This window comes from Tenrec ecaudatus, chromosome 6, assembly GCF_050624435.1.
Source record: "Tenrec ecaudatus isolate mTenEca1 chromosome 6, mTenEca1.hap1, whole genome shotgun sequence".
Lineage (NCBI taxonomy): Eukaryota > Metazoa > Chordata > Mammalia > Afrosoricida > Tenrecidae > Tenrec > Tenrec ecaudatus.
Genome location: NC_134535.1, coordinates 107812271 through 107830948, shown reverse-complemented (window position 1 = coordinate 107830948; position 18678 = coordinate 107812271). Strand labels below are relative to the sequence as shown.

The 18678-nt window shown below is 38.5% G+C and overlaps 1 protein-coding gene across 5 annotated transcripts in view; it reads right to left on the bottom strand.

Annotated features, from left to right (window-relative positions):
• SOX5 (SRY-box transcription factor 5) overlaps positions 1-18678 on the bottom strand; it is a 1186854-nt gene that overhangs the window by 152055 nt on the left and 1016121 nt on the right. For 3 of the 5 annotated variants that reach the window (XM_075551990.1, XM_075551991.1, XM_075551992.1), the window contains one exon: positions 1413-1536. In XM_075551990.1, the coding sequence (XP_075408105.1) occupies positions 1413-1536 (124 nt within the window). The remainder of the gene's footprint in view (positions 1-1412; positions 1537-18678) is intronic. The other 2 variants (XM_075551989.1, XM_075551993.1) reach the window with 1 other exon arrangement.

Genomic DNA, 18678 nt, shown 5'->3' with positions numbered 1-18678 from the left:
TCACACTCAATATGGATATGAGTTTTTCTTTTGATACAATTTTTTTCCTTTTCTTTTTTCAAATTAAAGAATAGAAGTAATTTAGATATACCAATGGGCTTCAATTAGCTTGTAGGGAAAAATGATATTAAAAAATAATGGAATTTCCCCCTCAACATTTGAAGCCTTTTAATGCCTTGATTTTAATAATTAAAAATGGTATTTATTTTGCTTTTGTTTTAGTAACCAAGTTCACCAAGGACATATTGGCATCATGTGTTTAATGTGAATAGCAATTCCTTAGGGAAATGGAAAGAAAATCAAATAAAACCGATAAAACACTTTGTGATTAGAAACAAAGAATCTAGTGAATAATAAAAGTCACTAGATTTAAAATAGTAAAAGAAAAAGTATATTGGTGCTTCTGGGTGAGCAAATGATCTCTAGAATGATGGGCTACAAATCCTGAATGGATATACTAAGGTCTCAAAGGGAGAATGCCATATTAAAACACAGGATACACTATAGTGAAGAACAAGATGTCCAAAAACCTGTGTGTAAATTGGAAAGCGAAAAGCACCATACACGTAACCTAGACCAGCCCAGTTTTAAGAAAACACCATGGTTTAAAATTTGTGTAATATATGCAATAAAATGATAATTTAATATTTCTATGAACTTTTTTAACCACCCCCAACATAAATGGTGATTTATATTTTCAATGTGTCTACTTTACTCTGGTGAAAATATTTCAATGAAGGAGTTTCTTCTATTTTTCTGCCTGTAGTAACAATGTTATTAAAAAAGACATTCAGTTCATAAGACTAGATCTGTTTCACAGTTTCAATTACTACTTTAACTGAACAGATTACAAGAGCCAATTACAGTACTTGATGTAAAGATATAAAGTAATTACTTATTTTTAAAACTAACAATGTGTAATTTATTTTTTGTTGTAAAAATAAAGTCAGAATCACATGCTCTATAGTTAATAAACAATATAACTTATTATTTGGAATAACCTACCACATAGTGGGAGATTTTATATTCATTCATTCAAAAAAAATCCAGTTTAATGTTGTACTAAATGTTGAGATCCAACAATGATATAGAATCAGCATTTGCCCTCACAGTGCTTACTATTAAAGTGAAAGGGAAAATATACACATTCAGAGAGGGAATGAACGAGAGATGCTAAGATGTTAAGAAACTCAATTAGCAAAGCACAAATATTGGTTCCAAAGTCACAGAAATGATCTAAGCTCTTTTAAGTACACATGCAAATCTTTTCCTTTGTATCTTGTGTGTTTTCAATTTAAAATAAAACTGCTATATCGGCTAACTCATTTCTTGGTGTGGCAGTGATATTGAATGACCTATATTAAAGGCATGCCCTCCACCCACTCCCCAAATGAGAAATCACTGGTACTTACTACATCCAGCCTTATAGCTGAAGCCTGGAGGAAGAAGGAATCCTTGCTGGGCAGCTGCAGCCAGTGTCCGTTGATCAGGAGGGAATACGGGAATCATTAATGGCGGCAGTTGACCTTGAACCTGCTGAACGTGATAGAGAGGATCAAAGGGGGGGCAGTTTTGAAGCTCTATGCTTCCCACCCTCCTTACTTCAGGATTATAAATATAATTTTTTCAACGTACTGTCACATCAGCTTGCTAAATTCTTCACTTGAGGATCTTGCAGGGGACTATCTTAGACAGAAGGACCAGAAGACCGTAGCTGTAGACGGTATCAAGTGGAATCTCTAACATAATGTTTGCAGTACACTATATCCTTGACTGTGCTGACAACACCACTACTTTGATTGAAAAACTATTTTATTACTGCCCTAACGTAATGATTAAAATGCTCTCCCATAGAATGAGCTGCAATCTTCTCTACATCTCACCTGCCAGGCTTATTCCTCCTTCTAAAACAAAACAAACTGGACCTACATTATTTTATAATATGCACTTTTCTGGGGATAATTTTTAAGTCATTTTATTGGGGGCTCTTACAATTCTTATAACAATCCATGCCTACATCCATTGTGTGAAGCACGTTTGCATATTTGTTGCCATCATCATTCTCAAAATATTTGCTTTCTACTTGAGCCCTTAATACCACCTCCTCATTTTCCCCCTCTCTTTCCCCTCCCCCTCCCTAATGAACCCTTCATAATTCAAAAATTATTATTTTGTCATCTCTTACACTGTCCAACGTTTGCCTTCACCCATTTTTCTGTTGTCCATCCCCCAGGGAGGATGTTATATTAGATCATTTTAATCCATTGCCCCTTTCTACCACACCTTCTCTCCACCCTCCAGATATCGCCACTCTCACCACTGGTCCTAAAGGGGTCATCTGTCCTGGCTTCTCTGTTTTTCCAATTCCTATCTGTACCAATATATGTACAGTGTATGGTCTAGCCAGATTTGTAAGGTAGGATTGGGATCATGATAGTGGGGGGAAGAAGCATTTAAGAACTAGAGGAAAGTTATATGTTTCATCGTTGCTATCCTGCACCTTGACTGGCTCATCTCCTCCCCACGACCCTTCAGTAAGTGGGTGTCAAGTTGCCCAGAGATGGGCTTTGAGTCTCCACTCTGCACTCCCCTCATTTACAATAATATGATTTTTGGTTCTTTGATGCCTGATACCTGATCCCTTCTACACCTTGTGGTCACACAGGCTGGTGTGCTTCTTCCATGTGGGCTTTGTTGCTTCTGAGCTAGATGGCCGCTTGTTTACCTTCCAGTCTTTAAGATCCCAGATGCTATATATTTTGATAGCTGGGCACCATCAGCTTTCTTCACCACAACATTTGCTTATGCACCCATTTGTCTTCAGCGATCATTTCGGGAAGGTGTGCGTCTTGGAATGCCAATTTACTAGAACAATGTGTTCTTGCATCGAGTAAGTACTTGAGTGGAGGGCCAATGTCCATCTGCTGCCTTACTACTAAACCTATAAATATATGCACGTAGATCTATGTCCCCACCATCCTATATAAAGATATTCACATATGTATAGGCACGCATTTAGACCTCTATAAATACCCTTTGTTGGAGATAATTCTTATGTCAGCACATGATATTGACATTTAGAAATTTGAGGACACTAGACCTGGAAAAGAGTGTGGACTCTGACAGAAGGCCAACCAAGTACCAAAAGAGACCTGGCTTGCCCAAGGTCATAGAATGCACTGCAGCAAGACTCTAGATTCTTGAACTTGTATATAGACCCACTCAGTGATTAAGTCCTCTCCACTGTGTCTCTCCTTTTGGAAGTCATTTTAGCACTCCTCAAACCATGTGTTTTCTCTTTTGGTTGTCATCTTTGGAATACACTCTGATTCCTAGTGTCTCTCACATGCTTTGTTGTTCATATTAATCAATAAATAATGCAGCACAGCAAACTACACTCTTCCTGGAATTGAACAGGGATGCTCAATGTTACATGTTCGATGTACTGAATTGTTACAGAAATGTAACATAAAGTATTAGCCATTTTTGCAGCTAAGTCATACTCTTGAGTAATGCAGATGCCATCCTTAACTTAAATTCCTAGGATTTTTTGTTTGTTTCCTTTTTAAATGCAGTTATGCATGCTATCCCTGATGAGCTTAATCAAGTCCAGAGCTTTTGGCTAGTAATATGACTGAGCATATGAATGATAATTTCAGTTCCTGCAGAAAATCACATACCTGATACTTTATTCTCTCCCACTAAGCCTTTTGCACACTAATTCATTTGTTTGGAAAATATTTAATGATCATCTGCAAAGTGAATGAAACTGAGCTAAGAAGCTTAGAACCTGCCCCATGAAGTTCAGAGCCTAAAGAAAAACATGGTTGAAACATAAATGGATAGAGAGATAAAACAAATTAGCAAAGGTGTTTGATTTCCATGTCAGTGATGGCAAAGGACAGTATGCTGGGTAAAATAGAAGGACAGATTAAAAGTGGAAGGCCCCTGAAGAGTTGGAGGGACACAGCGGCTGCAACAGTAGGTCCGACGTAACAATTGGGAGGATAGCAGGGGTCCAACACCAGGTGGTGTTCTGTTCTGTTGTACATGGAGCTCCTATGAGTCATTATCAAATGCATGGTGCATCACATATGTTTTAGAGATTAGTCCCCTGTCAAATATGTCACTTTAAATTTTATCCAGGTCACAGGCTCTCCTTTTAAACTCTTTTGGAGAATTCACTCAATGTACAGAACTGTTTGATTTTTAGCTTATCTTCCATTATTTGTACATGTTTTTTTAGTGAGTAGTCTATCAATGGCATTTAATTGTGATGCTGCTGAAGAATATTGAAAGTGCCATAGTGCACCAAGGGATAAACACATTTTTCTTGGAAGATGTAAGGCCAGAGTGCTCCTCAGAGACCAAGATGGGTAGATTTTGTCTTGCGTATTCTGGGCATGTTTTCAAGAGTGACAGTCCCTGGACAGACATCAAGCTCGGTAAAGTGGAAGGACAACAAAAAGAGGAATGTCCTCGGTGAGATGGATTCGCCCCGTGACTAAAACAATGGGCTCAAGCCTAGGCTTCCTTGTGAGGATGGCGGCACAGGACCCGGCAATGTCTCCTTCTGTTGTGCATAAGGTGACTATGGATCAGAACTGACGTGGTGGCACCTAACCACCACCACAGCAACGGCAAGCGTATTGATGCCATAAACACGTGACCCCAAGCTCACCCCTGTATTGTGTATTCTTCATGGTTTGGGGGTTAAAATGTAGGTCTTCGGTCTACTTGGAGTTAGTTTTGTATATGGTGTGAGGGATGGCTCCCGTTTTTCTGAAGATGGGTATTCAGTTTTGCCAGCGCCCTTTGTTAAGGTGACTGTCACTTCCCCATTTAATGGGTTCTTAGCTCGACACAGCACTTTTTTCATAGTACATTTTCTTCTAAGAGACTAGTTTTAAAAAGATAAACCATCAATTTAATATGGATATTTTGTAGCAAAGAGGCAATTATAGGAAACATTCAACTTTCATTTATTTTAAAATGTTGAAAAATGACTTTAAAAATGCAATACATTTTTGCTTGAGTGGGGGTAGTTCTCAAACTTGTACGGGTATTAGAATCTCCTGGCATCCTAGAAAATCACAATGCCTCGGGTTCTTCTGAGAAGAACTCAATCAGGGCTCTCGGCACGGGACCTCGCTTCTTCTCTCAGGATGTCTCAGTGTGGAGCCAGGCTCAGGACTGCTGAACAGAAGAGCTCCACGTCCTGTCAACAGATATTTTTGCTTCGCTCATGCTTTGTCCCAAGTTAAATAGTCCCTCCAGACATATAAATAGCTGAAAGGGAGAGTCTGCTGACTCTTAAGGGCTCCCTAGTGGCGCTGGACTACGAACTGTTACGTCTACAGTTCACACTCACAAGTTGTTCTACTAGTGAAGGGTGAGGCTGTCTGCTCCCATAAAAACTGACAGCCAGGAATCCATTTCTAGAGTCCCTGTCAGTTCAAATTAACTCCATCGCAACTGGGCTTGGGCTTTGATTGCTGTGGTGGTTAACATGGGCCTAATGGCACAAGGAATAAAACTAGATATCAAGCTATGTTTCTCATAAAATGATTTCCAAATGGGTTTTGCCTTCACCTTCCTTAAATTTTTTTGAAGGCTTGCTATTATTTGGAAGATAATGGTCAAATTCCTGGGCATAGGATTTCAGATTCTTCCCACGACAGTCTTGGGCGAGCTCTGCAGTCATTACTCCCTGACATACCCTGTACACCTGTCACAACAGACTCTGGGAACTTCTGGCGATCCTCTTTGTTCTTCTAAGCTTGAGATGTGTAGCACATTCTCCTTTCACTTGACCCACATTTCTTTTCCTGCCCTTCTCTCGAAATCCTATTCCTTCTGCAAAGCCTTTCAAGATGTACATATCTACCTGTAAACATATAGGGTGCCGCCTATTAACCTCATAACAACAACAACACTGGATAATAGTTATATGTACAATCTTGAGTCGTCTCCATGACTTAAGAGTTGATTTTGGAAAAGAACTATAACTTAGTTATCATTGTCCTTTCACTGCTTACAACATCACTTGATAGTAGTCTCTGTAGTGATCATTCATAAACAAGATAACAGAATGAATCACTTATCCTTCATGCATTAATCAAAAGTCCACGAAAGCCCTGCAGACCAGGAACATTGTATCATGACCAGAAAGGGGTGCCATAGTCCCCTAAGGAGAATGACAAGAAAAACTACCAGCTGTCTTATGTCCCTGCTATTGAAGCATGGCTAACAGGTTTTAGCTCATGCATCATGACATACGCATGACTCAACAGACTTTTTTAAACTTAATTTTTAGAATGATGAACTAGAAATAGAAGAGAAAGCCAAGCGTATTAAACATATGAGGGGGAACCCCCCAAAACAGATTTATGTTCTAAGTTATATATTTAACTTTTTTAAACAAACAACCATATCACTTTCAAATACCTGATTCCATTCTTGGAAACATTTTTCACACTCATGTTTGGATGGCCGACTGTACCTCCCTTGTTGTTTCCTTCACCTCTTCTACATTTTCAAATTGTCCTTTCATGTCCCTCTTCATTCACAGAAATGAAAAGAAGTCACGTGAAGCTAGGTCAGGTGAGTCAAACGCATGTGACAAGAAAGGCAGTTTTTGCCAAAAGCTGGCACACTGAGATAACTGTTTGAGCCAGGTGCATTGTGGGGGTGGCAAAACCAACGCCCTGTCTGCCACAAATCAGGCCTTTTATGTCCCACAGTGTTATGCTGTCTTTTCAGAATCTCTAAATACAACGCTTGATTAACAGTCTGCTTGCCCTTGTGGAACAAACTCTCAATTCACTGTCCCCCTCACATCAAAACAAGTGAGCATCATCCTGATCTGTTATTTCACTTGAGCTTTTTGGGGCGAGACGAGGATGGCGTCCTCCACTGACTTGATTGATGTTTGCTTTCGGGGTCTTCAGAACAGCACCAGGTCTCATCACCAGTAATGACCGTGGGGTGGGGGTTGGGGGAAGTCTTGAGTCGCTTTGGAGCTGTTCTTTCAAAGCACACCACGTCTCCATTCGACGCTCTTTTTCCTGGTCAGTCAGAATCCGAGGCAGGCATTTCACAGTGACTCTTCTCATTCCCAGATCTTCCATGAAAATTAGCTGCCCCAAGCTCCAAGATAGACAGCCCGATGACTTCCCCATCCCATCTGTCGTCCACTGTAGGTCTTCAAGCACAAGTGCAGGTCCTTTGGAGAAGTGCCTTAGACGTCCAGAACAAGGTTTGTCGTCAATCAACATTTCACCTTTTGCGAAAGGAGAAAACCGTCCACTTGAGGTTTCCCCATAGCGCTGTCCTCCTAAGCTGTCTTGAACATCACACCCGTTTCTGCGGCATTTTTTCAGATCAGGAAACAATAGTACACAGCTGCATGCCGTTCTCTTAAATCGTCCATCACAAAAAACGAGGTGCGAGAGCGAAACTGCTCTTTCATGAAAAAGTTCACCGTGACCAAAGGAAACTTTCGAAGGTCACGCCTTGGGTGCGCGCCTAGAGGGGAAAGTGCTTACTATGAAACTCGGCACGGCAGAACTTTTTTCAGTTTTGTTTTGGTACCCACTCTTTTTTAATTGGTAGGTATGTCTGTCTATCATGCTCTAATATCACGCTGTTTGACTTTTTATAGACCTGAAATATGTTTTGGTAATAGTTATGTCTAGTAACATCAGTTTTTCTTTTCCAAAACATTAATATTTTTACAATTATTTTTTCACATGGATTTTAGAACAGGAAATTTATTTTTGAATGGAATATTCTGACAGCTTGATGTTCAGAAATAGACTAAGTCTTTCAAACATTTGCTTCAAATAATGATTATGATTTACGTGGTAATTTTATTCCTAATTTTTTATCACATATATTTTATTGCCATTGTAAAGGGACGTTTAAAAATACATAGTTTAATTTGCTGTTGTTTATACATAATATTATCCATTTGTGGAGGGACGTTTTTATCTAGAAAATTCACTTTCAATCATACAGTTTATAGCAATTTTCTAATTTAAAAAAATGTATTCTAACGAATAAATTCTGGGGCTTTTGTGGGCTTGAGTTAAGATTCTTCAACTTCAATCTGAACTGACATCTAAATCACTGATGGCATTTTCCACATTTAGCCACTAACTTCATTCGGCTACTGATACCTTGCTTCTCCCTCATCATTCCCTGCAGATGCAATCATTATGATACCCGTGTACATGTCCACAATCTACTTTAACTTGTTGAAAGCATATTTGCAATGAAGGAGTCACGGGTCTCTCAAAGTTCTCCCATGCCACCGCCAGCTTCATTTTTATGCTAAAGGCCACCTCTTCCATCTACTGTCCTCTCCTCTTGGATTCCCATTTTTTATTTCAATCATCAATGATTGTCAGTGTATCTTGATTGCATATTGAATCAATTTCACACCAAGACACTTGGTAGGATTCTTCAATTCCATCATCACAAGCTTTAGTGGTTGGAGCATAAATATGCATAATATTTTTATTAATTGAACTTTCTTATCCCAAACAGTGTTGTACTTCAAGATGCCAAAATATTCTTTGGGGCAACAAGTGCCACAACACCGCTCTTGAATTTGTCATGATTGGCGTAGTAGGCATGTGAGTATCTGATTCCAATTGGCCCATAGCAGTTCACTGCAGCTCACTCATGTCGAGAATACATGCGCTCCATTTCATTTATGATGGCTTCCAGTGTTCCTAGATTTGAATATTCCACATTCTCATTAATGGACCTTTACAGCTGTCTCTTCTCCCATTGAGTCTAGAACCTACTGCTTAGTAAATGATGATTGAATCAATAAATTAATAAGGAAACCAGTGTAAGTGGAATCCAGGTTGAACATCTTAACTGTGCAGAGGGCGGATGTGAGGGCGGATGAGATACTTGACAGCAGCTGCATAGGGATCTCTGGGTGGCATCGCAGACCTGTGCACGCACGGGGCTGTTAATTGCAGACTGGCAGTCCAGCCCACAAAGCTCCTTGGAAGGAAGAGGAGGCTGCTGGAAATGGTAAATAAGGTCATTGTAAGTTACAATCGACTAGATGGCAATATGTGATGGACAGGTATATTAGATGAAGGAGAGGTTTTCTTTAGATGAGATGTAAATGGAAACTGAAATGTTTAAACATTTGGGGGAAGCGAGAAACTGTTGGCAGGCTGAAATCGCAGAAGAGAGTGGAGAATTGAGGCAAAGGTAAAAGGATTAGTTTGAAAGGGGTGTCTCTTGACCTGGGTCTTATAGCTGAGTCACTTCTGACCCAGGGTCACCCAGCGTGTGCTCACAGGGTTGAAAAACCTCTGATCCTTGGCAGTGACTCATCAGCCCTGTCTCCTCAGGTGCTCGGGGTGGGTTTAAATTGCCAGCCCTTTGCCTAGCAGTCGAGTGCCTAATGGTTGCACCATCCAAAGACTACAGAAATGGGCAGAAGTTACACATTTTAAAAGTAGAAAAAAGAGAGGGCACAGAAAACCAGGTAGGATAGAAGAAATTTTATCTATGATCATGGCCACGCTATCTTCTGAAAATAAATGAGATTGACATGAAGGAAGAGAACTGGGCAAAAGTAAAGAAGATTGGCGTAGTCGTTCAGAGGAGTGACAAATGAAGGGGACGATTGGTTTCAATTAGAGGGTCACAGAAAATGCGGAGGCATTACTTGAGACCATATAAATTATGACCTTGCCAGTCGCCCCTTTGCTGAGTGTTCTCAAAATGTGCCTTGCCATTGTGGTTGGTGAGGATCAGAGACAGTAGAATCCAGCCTTCATCTTACGGAAGGAGAGGGCCTGGCAACATTTCAGCAACAAAATTTTCAGAAGCTGGTCTTTAAACAGTAAGAGAGGCCCAGGAGGCATGGCTACACTGGGAGGAATACAGGAATCAAAGAATTGGAGGGACTCAGTGATACAGAAGTGTAGGTCTTACTGGAGCAGTAGGAAAGTTCCCACAGCAGGAAGTTATGGTGAGAAAGCTGTTAAAACCACATACACAAATATCAAGCAAAAGGAAGCTCTGTGATTTAAGTTGGCACCATGACAAATACACTGAAAGTTGTAAAACTTCTGCAAACTTTCCTCAAGGGTTTAGTTTGATGCGTGATGAGGTGTACAAGCACACAGCATCTTCAGGGATCAGTTCACCTACCAGTGAAAGTCAGCCCCTTCCGCAGGGAGCACAGCGGCTGTTTAGAAGCACACAGCGATACTACACAGCCGTTTCTGAGAAAATGAAGAATGTAATATCGATGTGCGAATGCAAGCGGGGTTCAGGTAGGCAGGATCGAATTACTCAAGCGGGAGTGAAGCCAGACTAAGGACGCTCACTCTTCACCATTAGCCAGAAAGACCCGGGCTGCTCAATGACCACAAATCATCTGTTATTCTCCATTTCACATAAAATAAAGTCGATTGTTCAGGTTATCCTACCCAATGCCATGGCTTTAGAAGAAGAAAGATACCTATATGAAATTATGAATAAAAGAGTCAATGTATCTTATAATTAATTTACCAGGAAGACTAAAGCAAATCCAATTGATAGAGATAGGAACATTAAAAAAAAATTCCTAAAATGGCAATCCCCGCCTCTCACGTCCCAAAAGTCATATGAGAACGACATCATCTCTAATTACACTTGTTTAAAGACAAAGACAAAGTAGCCATGTTCTCTTAGAACACAAATGAACAGCCATGTGGATTTTTTACATAGTACTCGTCTTCGGCAAAAAGCCACGGAACTTTTTTTTAAAAAATCAGTTCCAAGGATAAAAGTGACTTTGCCAAGCAAAGTGGCTTCTTCAAACAGGCCTCAAAAATACTAATAGAAAGACAGATGGTTCTACTAAGAGCTTGGCTGCCAAAAAAAAAGGAAAGTTAAAAAAAAAAGAGGATGCTATTGAAACTGACTGCAAAGTTATCTGATGACTACAAATACTTTTGTCCCATTGCAAGTGCTAACTCTGCCTTCAGGGCTGATATGGCCCAAACACTAACTTCCCCTCATCCAATCCTCCACTTTCCCACCCCTTCTAAATCAAACCTGTCACTGCCGTGCCCCACAAAACAGCACAAGCGTGCACTTGATTCTGACTGACTGCTCAGCAGAAGCAAAATATTGCATTGAAGAACTCCTATTTAGGAATAGACCCACAAGGAAAATTGCCTTTCTTTTCAAAACTGCCTGTCACATTTTCTTTTTCTAATTCCCCTTTTCCTCCTCCTCCTTGTCACCAAAGGGCCCCTGGGCCCTATGAGTTTAGATGATACAAACTCAATTTGTATAAAGAAGGCAAGAAGCAGCACCACAGAGAGGTGAAGATTGTTTGCAAGGATAGAGAAATAATCCAGTCAAGACACAGTGCAATTTTCTTTCCAAACTACTACTACAATAATACCTCCACTTTATTTCCTTCAGGGCAACTGTCATTTCTTTTTACCCAGATTGCTAGCAGATAAAATAGAAACTGAAATATTATATGGTCACTGACTCTTCCTTCCTATGGCTCATTTCACTACTGCATTTTAACTTTTGCATGATGTGTTTATTGTTGGCGTCGTTACTAGGATACGGCACCTTCAAATGATGCAGATATAAGACCTCTGTCACTCGTAGGCAATGAAATTTCATTCTTAATGTTGCACTTCTTGTCTTCAATATTCTTCTTGTCTAATAATCCCCATTATCTAATTTTAACTCTTAAGTATGCATTCTTGTAAAGTAAATGCATATTTTGGCATATTCTAATTCTGTATCAAAATTTTTTAATTAAAATGATGACATTGAAGAATAAATAGAATGCATATTTAAATTAAGTACATTTAATGAATTCATGGGAAATAAACCATATTAAAAAGTTGATATGGGTGTCCAAAAACACAGGGTGTTAAAAAATTCTGCAAAGCATGTAAGAGAAACAGTTATTTTGTTTGCCAGGGATAGTTTAAAGGCAAATAAGGTGATTTTTAAAATTGATTAAAAGGCCTCAAATTCACAGTAACTAGGGTCTCAAAGCTTACAAGAAGCCATGTAAGGTGTATCTCCTTGTCCAGAGCTCAGAAAACCAGGTACAAATTACAAAGGACTAAGCGAGCCTCAATCTCCAAGGAAAAAATATATATGAATGGTTGAATGGAAAAGTGATTTTCTATGTGAAGTTCCACTTAAATCACAGTCAAATGTTTGTTTTCTTTTAAAATCTCAAACCTGATTCACAGTTTAAGATTTGCTAATGCACAATCAGTGATGTGAATAGTGGGGGTGTTACCCAGTGCAGTAACTCATGTTATCACCTCACCCCATGGACTTTTCCACATATTAGGACATACAGCATCCTTAGTGATATCTATTACCAATTTAAACATTGATAAAGATGTGAAAAATATTGTTGAAATTTTCATAGATTTTATGAATGTTAACAAAATTCATTTTATAAAAATTTTTAATATAAAAAAAGATGCTGAATTATCAACTTTAAATGGATAAATCCCGTGGCATGTGAATTATACCTGTTAAAGAAATAACTACAACAGTGTGATAAAAAGGAAAAGTAATAGAACACACTGATGATATATGTAAAATTGAACAAATGCTTGGGAAACTGAGTTATTTAAAATAGTATTATGTTAACATAATATCTAGCCCTTTTGTCAAGGTTTGACATTTTAATTATATTTATTAAGATAAGTAACTGGGAAACAAATAGGTTTGGGGACTACATATAGCTAGCTAAAAGAATAAGATTAGAATTTAAATCTATTTTTCTTCTTAACACCTTAAATACAAGCAAAAATAGGTGCATAATTTTCTGAAAAATATAGATTTACCTAAGTACAAAGTTCAAACTCTTGTGAAAAAATGAATTCACGCTTACTTTCACATCATAAAATGGATTACATTTTAAATTATCTTTAAGAGATAAAATTCTTATTGTTTTAAAATAATTTTAGAGCAAGGATGGTTATTTAATTTTCATCTTTATATTATATTTTATTGATACATTTAGGTTTACTTTATGTACAGAGTATTTAAATTTTTTTATATGTGCATATACTCCTTCAATCAACTTAAAATTGATCTGAAAAAATACCAATGCACTGACCAGCATAAAATAGCAGGACATTTAGCACAAAACTAGTATGTTGCGATAGGGCCTGCACCAGTGATCTCAAAGGGAAAGAAATCGTCGTCTACATTGGGAAGAAGACAGGAAGGAAGAAGGGCGTCTTTGATTTATGACTCTGAAAATTTGAAAATAAAGTATACATTTTTTTTCACCATAACAGACTCTGGGTTTTTGTTTTAGGTATAGAATTTCATTCTAAGTGTTACTTCATAATTTCCTGAAACCATTTCCAATGCCATTAACCTTTATTAGTTTATTCTGTTCTGAAATTATGAACATCACTAGCATTAATTTTATGCAATTGCATGGTGAAATTGTTTTCAGCATGTTCTGTTTCTCATTTTTCTCTCCTTAGCATTAAATTAAAACAGAAGAAGAGGTTGGACGTTTAAATGTAGAATCAAGAAGAGATGGTAAAATCTAAAGTGTGGGGTTACAGTGCTCATGAAACTATGTCTCCTTCTGTCTAGAGTACATGAAAAATATCAGTAGGTGGAAGTCATGTGTGTCTCTCCTCACGGCTAAACTACCTTAAGGGCAAAAACAACAACAGTACCAAGGCTCACTGCCATGGAATTGATTCTGATTCAAAGTGACCCCACTGTAAGAGGTAGACCAATCCCAGTGGGTTTCTGAGACTAATTCTTTTGGGAATAGACAACCTTGCTTTTCTCCTGAGGAGTAGTGGGGCTTGAAGTTCTGACCTTGTGGTTACCAGTCCAGGACTTACCTGACAGTGCCATAAGGGCTCATGAAAAAAATATAAACTCAAAACCAACGCCTTTAAGTCAATTCCAACTCATCACACCCCTGTATAGGGTTTCCTGAGACTTTAATCTTGATGGGAGCAGATGCTGGTGGATTTGAACCCTGAGCTTAGCAGTTCACCAGAGCTCCTTTTATAGAACATAGGAGAAAGGGGGGCGGGTGCTTTCCTTTAGATAGTGTTGAAGTCTCAGAAGCCCACAGGAGCGGCTCTGCCCTGTCCTCTCGGTGGCTCTGAGTTGGAACTGATCTGTGGCAGTGAGTTTGAGTTTTGAGTAGATATACGTCAACTGAACTGATTATTTGTAGAGATATTCACAATTTGGGAGGCCTAATCATGTTTCAGTATGATTTTCTGTTCATAATAGAGAATAGTTGGTAAAAACGGTAATTTTTATACACTGGAAATTTGGCTTCATTTTACTTTCATTCAGGATTCATATTTTGTTCTCAAAATAATATTCTGTAGCATGGTAAACAGTAAAAAAAATTTCCTCATTGAATCCATCACCTCTATCATTAAAGCTGACTACACTAAAAGTTAGGATTTGTGTAATTCATTACAGTATTTTTTTGTGCATCATGGGCCCATTGAAATAAGGTGCACAGTGAGAAGAGTTGTGTAGTTTGCAGAAAAAAGGGTCACACACACACACACACACACACACACACACACACACCCTTTACATAGAACTACTGCGTCCCTCTGTAGAGGAAGAACAAGAAAAACTGATTTTTTTTTGTCAACAATGAAATAGCTTAAGAGCTACAATGAAATGATATTTGTGATCAGGTGGCGAATTATGATCAATCCTAGGGGATAAATATAAACATGAAAATAAATGCCAACACTGGGCTCGCTCAGACCCACTCACAGAGACCCTGGAGGACAGAGGAGAACTACCCAGGTGGGTTTCCAAGACTGTAGCTCTGTACGGCGGAAGGTCCCGCTTTTCTGTGCTTTCAAACGGACGCCTTGTGGTTAACCGCTCAGGATGTACGCACTATGCCCCCCAGTGCTCCTAATGGGAGACGTTAGGTGCCCTAAAATATTTTAACCTTTTGGCATTTCAATGACGAGCTAGATGAGTTGAAAGTATGAAAACAGGAAGAATACGGACAACTTTTGTTTGCAGACATGTCTTTATGCATGCTCACATTGATTACTTAATTAGTGATTTGGTTAAATAATTAAGTCAATAGATGCCTCCTTAAACTGTGTACATTACTTTCTTTTCAGTAAAAAAGTTGACAATACTTTTCACATTTCTTTTGTTAAAATTTTCCCCGACGAGTAATTTCTAATTTTTAAGTTAGTAGGCATTAGAATGATGGGAAGCTGGTGTTTGGGGATTCTTTGGTTAATTTGTTAATTTAGAAGTTGCGAAGGGTATAGTCACTGAGTGATTAAAAAATGTCATATTGGTGGGAAGAAACCCTTAGGGCATCATTTCTGAAAACAAAAATTCAAACAGCTCCCCAAACTGCAACCTTACCAGGGGTCAGTCTATGTCTAGCTTCATTCATCCGCATGTGCAAAGGCCACGTTCTCTGAGGAGTGGCGTGGAGGCCTCAGTCTCTGTTGGAACAAACACTCAGATGCTTGTCCACCTCCCTACAGCTGAGGACACCCCAGCAGTGAACTACTAACTAGCACATTTGTTTCTGAAAATAAAACATGTGTGAGATTACCGGAAAGGACAGGGTAGATGTTTCTTGAGCTGAAATGTGAAATATTTTTAAAATTGGACAACCCATTGAAGACAGTGTCATTTACATAATATGAAATCTTTAAAAATCTCCTAATGGAAAATGAATATTATATAGCATACAATTGTAATTATGTCCCATAGCGAGGAGTTTCTTGTAACAATCTATGAAAAGTACTGTTACTTTACCGCTTTGCTAACGTACCTGATACGTTCCAACAAAAAAAAAATCACTATTGCTTGACAAGACGTAATGACAATATTTCAAGATGAATTATACTATACAACACTATACGTATTTGACTAAGGCAATAGACTTCTTTCTGATTCCAAAGAATTTTTCTTAATTCACCAAAATGGTGCCCACCTAATTTTGTATGGAGCTTTTTCTCATGCAATGAGAATATGGACTGACTGAATAGATTATTTCCTTTCCCATGCTCTTTATTAAGAAGCCCTGTTGCTAACTCCAAGGTTCAGAGTATACCAGCTGCTTCTGGAAGACCGAGCTGCCTAGTTCTGACAGATTTAAAGTCTCAGAAAGCAAAGACCCAGTTCTGCTCTGTTGTGTAAGGTCCTTATGCATCAGAATCAACTCACTGGCAGTGAGTTTGGTTTCAATCCATGAGAGCAAGATGTGGTAGACTGCTTCCTAAAAGATTAAAGCCCTTGGAAAATCTATGGCCTTTAAAAGCCATTCATTCTATTCTGTCTAAATCAACTTGATGACAATAGGGGCAAGATGGCCCTTTATTGGAAGTCTTTGGTTAGGCAGTTGCTGATGTTCATACTTGTTTTGCCTCCCTTAATTTCCCTAGTGGTGCTTAAAATTTTTTTATTCCTGTATACTTCTGTACAATTCTATTTTAATTCCTTCCAACTCAGAAAGCACGATGAGAAAGGTACTTCCATCACCTAGTTTAGATTTAGATGAGGAAACAGAGAAGTTTATCTGCTTAAGACCAGACACATAGTGAGTGGACAGAGCTCAGACTCCAACTAACAAAACCTGGCAACAAACAGCATACTTTGCTGCTCTCAAGTGAAAGATATAAAACTTAGGAATAAATCTTAGCAGATCAAAATTGATTATAATGGTATAAAAGGACAAAAACTACAACAGTGTTGAGAGAACCTATTATTTCAGCATGATACATTAGAAGTTTTATGAAAACAGTACCAAGTAGGGCTTACCTTCGCAATCTTTTCCCATTATTATTGTGCCTTCTACTATACGAACAGACCCTGGTTATCGCCCAACCAACATCCTCTGTAAATGCGGAGCCTTTAAAGAAATCCAAGAAGGAAGAAGACACCTAAAACGCTGAGCAGGTGTCATACAATGGAGGAAATTGGGGGCAAAGATAGGTCACAGCACCTGAACTTCAAGGTGCATGCTTGAGTTCCTGCAAAGCCGCACCTAGGACCACCTTACGAAGCAGGGCCAGCGAAAAGGATACATGCTATTGGGAGAGGATGAGCTTAAAAGCAATCCTGCAATTGAGAGTAACATGCCAGGACACGGTGCCCAGGTGGCAAAAACGGTGTGTGCTGGACTGCAAACCTAAGGGCTGGCAGTTTGAATCCACCCAGCAGTACCGTTAGAGGAAAGCTTGGCCATCTTCTCCCAGTGAGATTATAGCCAAGAAAACCCTGGAGAAGAGTTTTACTTTGTGACACCTGGGGTCCCAGTGAGATGAAAACAACTAACAACAACAGAGCAGGATACCTGTCTGCTTCTATCGCATGTTGAGTAGAAAGCCACCGAGGGTATGTGTTATGGCTATGATGTGCGTTAAAATCTGGGACTTCATGAGGTTTACATTCTCATATTAAAATGTTAATGATAATTATGTATGCTCACCATTCAACTACACACCTTATATCATTCAAGTCTGGATTTCATATTAAAAACTTCTTTATGGTTAATCAAGTCTCAAGCAACAAAACTAAAGTTATATGGACCCAGTTTCTAGTATCTCTTGAAACCTGCCTGAATTCTATCTGGTAGACAAGCATCACAAGTATACTTAACCCAAATATTAAGTTTAGCCAAATATAATATCAAATCCAAATTTTAATTCATGAACAAAACAACACCAACAAAAACCTCTGATATTATCAAGTTTTTTTTTCAACTCATCACAACCCTATAGAGAGGGTGGGGTTACTCCCGTGGGATTCAAAGCATAGTTTATATGAGAGCAGACTGCCTAATCATTTGCAGCACGGACAGGGAGTTTGAACGTACAGTCTTCTGGTCACTCGCTGTGTCCTCTGACAGTAGAGGTCTTTAAAAAGTCCAGAATGTGTAAAAGTAGAAATAAAAACAAAAACAACCAATTTAGACATCAAGGGGTATCCAAATAATTGAATTATCAAGTAAAGAATGAAATAGTATGCCTCACATTTAAATAAAATATGGAATAAAAATTATAACAGTCTACAGAAAGCTCATAAATATTTCAAAAATAATTTAATGATAACTACAATATAACTAAAATGAATAACTCACTGAATGTGTCAATAGAAGATTGGACACAGGTAATGGACAAAAACAGTAACTAAGAAAGAGATCTAAAAAACCCAAAGATGGAAGTGGTGAAATGAACACAAGTGGAACAAAGGAAAAGAAATTATCACCTAACCCACAGTAGTAGGGAAACATCAGAAAAATAAAAGCAACAAAACCTCAAACAAAGCCAGATAGAAGTCACCAACCAAAAGGTGACAAATAGTTTGAAAATTTTTTTCTTTAACAGTAGTATTAGAAGTCAGAAGATAGTGATAAAACAAAAACAACTGTCAAAGCTAGAGACATTTTCTGAGTAACAAGCGCTACCTTTGAAGAGTAAATGCACAACAAATACTTTTTCTCCTCTGGAAAAAATAAAAGTCACAAAGTCTTTAACTGAAGGATACAAGGGGAAAAAAGGAGTGAAGCAAATTGGCGAACATTTGAATAAATACAAACAAAATTTAACATATCTAATGCCCAGTGTTCAGAGATAAAAACAAGACAAACAATGAACAAAGTTAAAT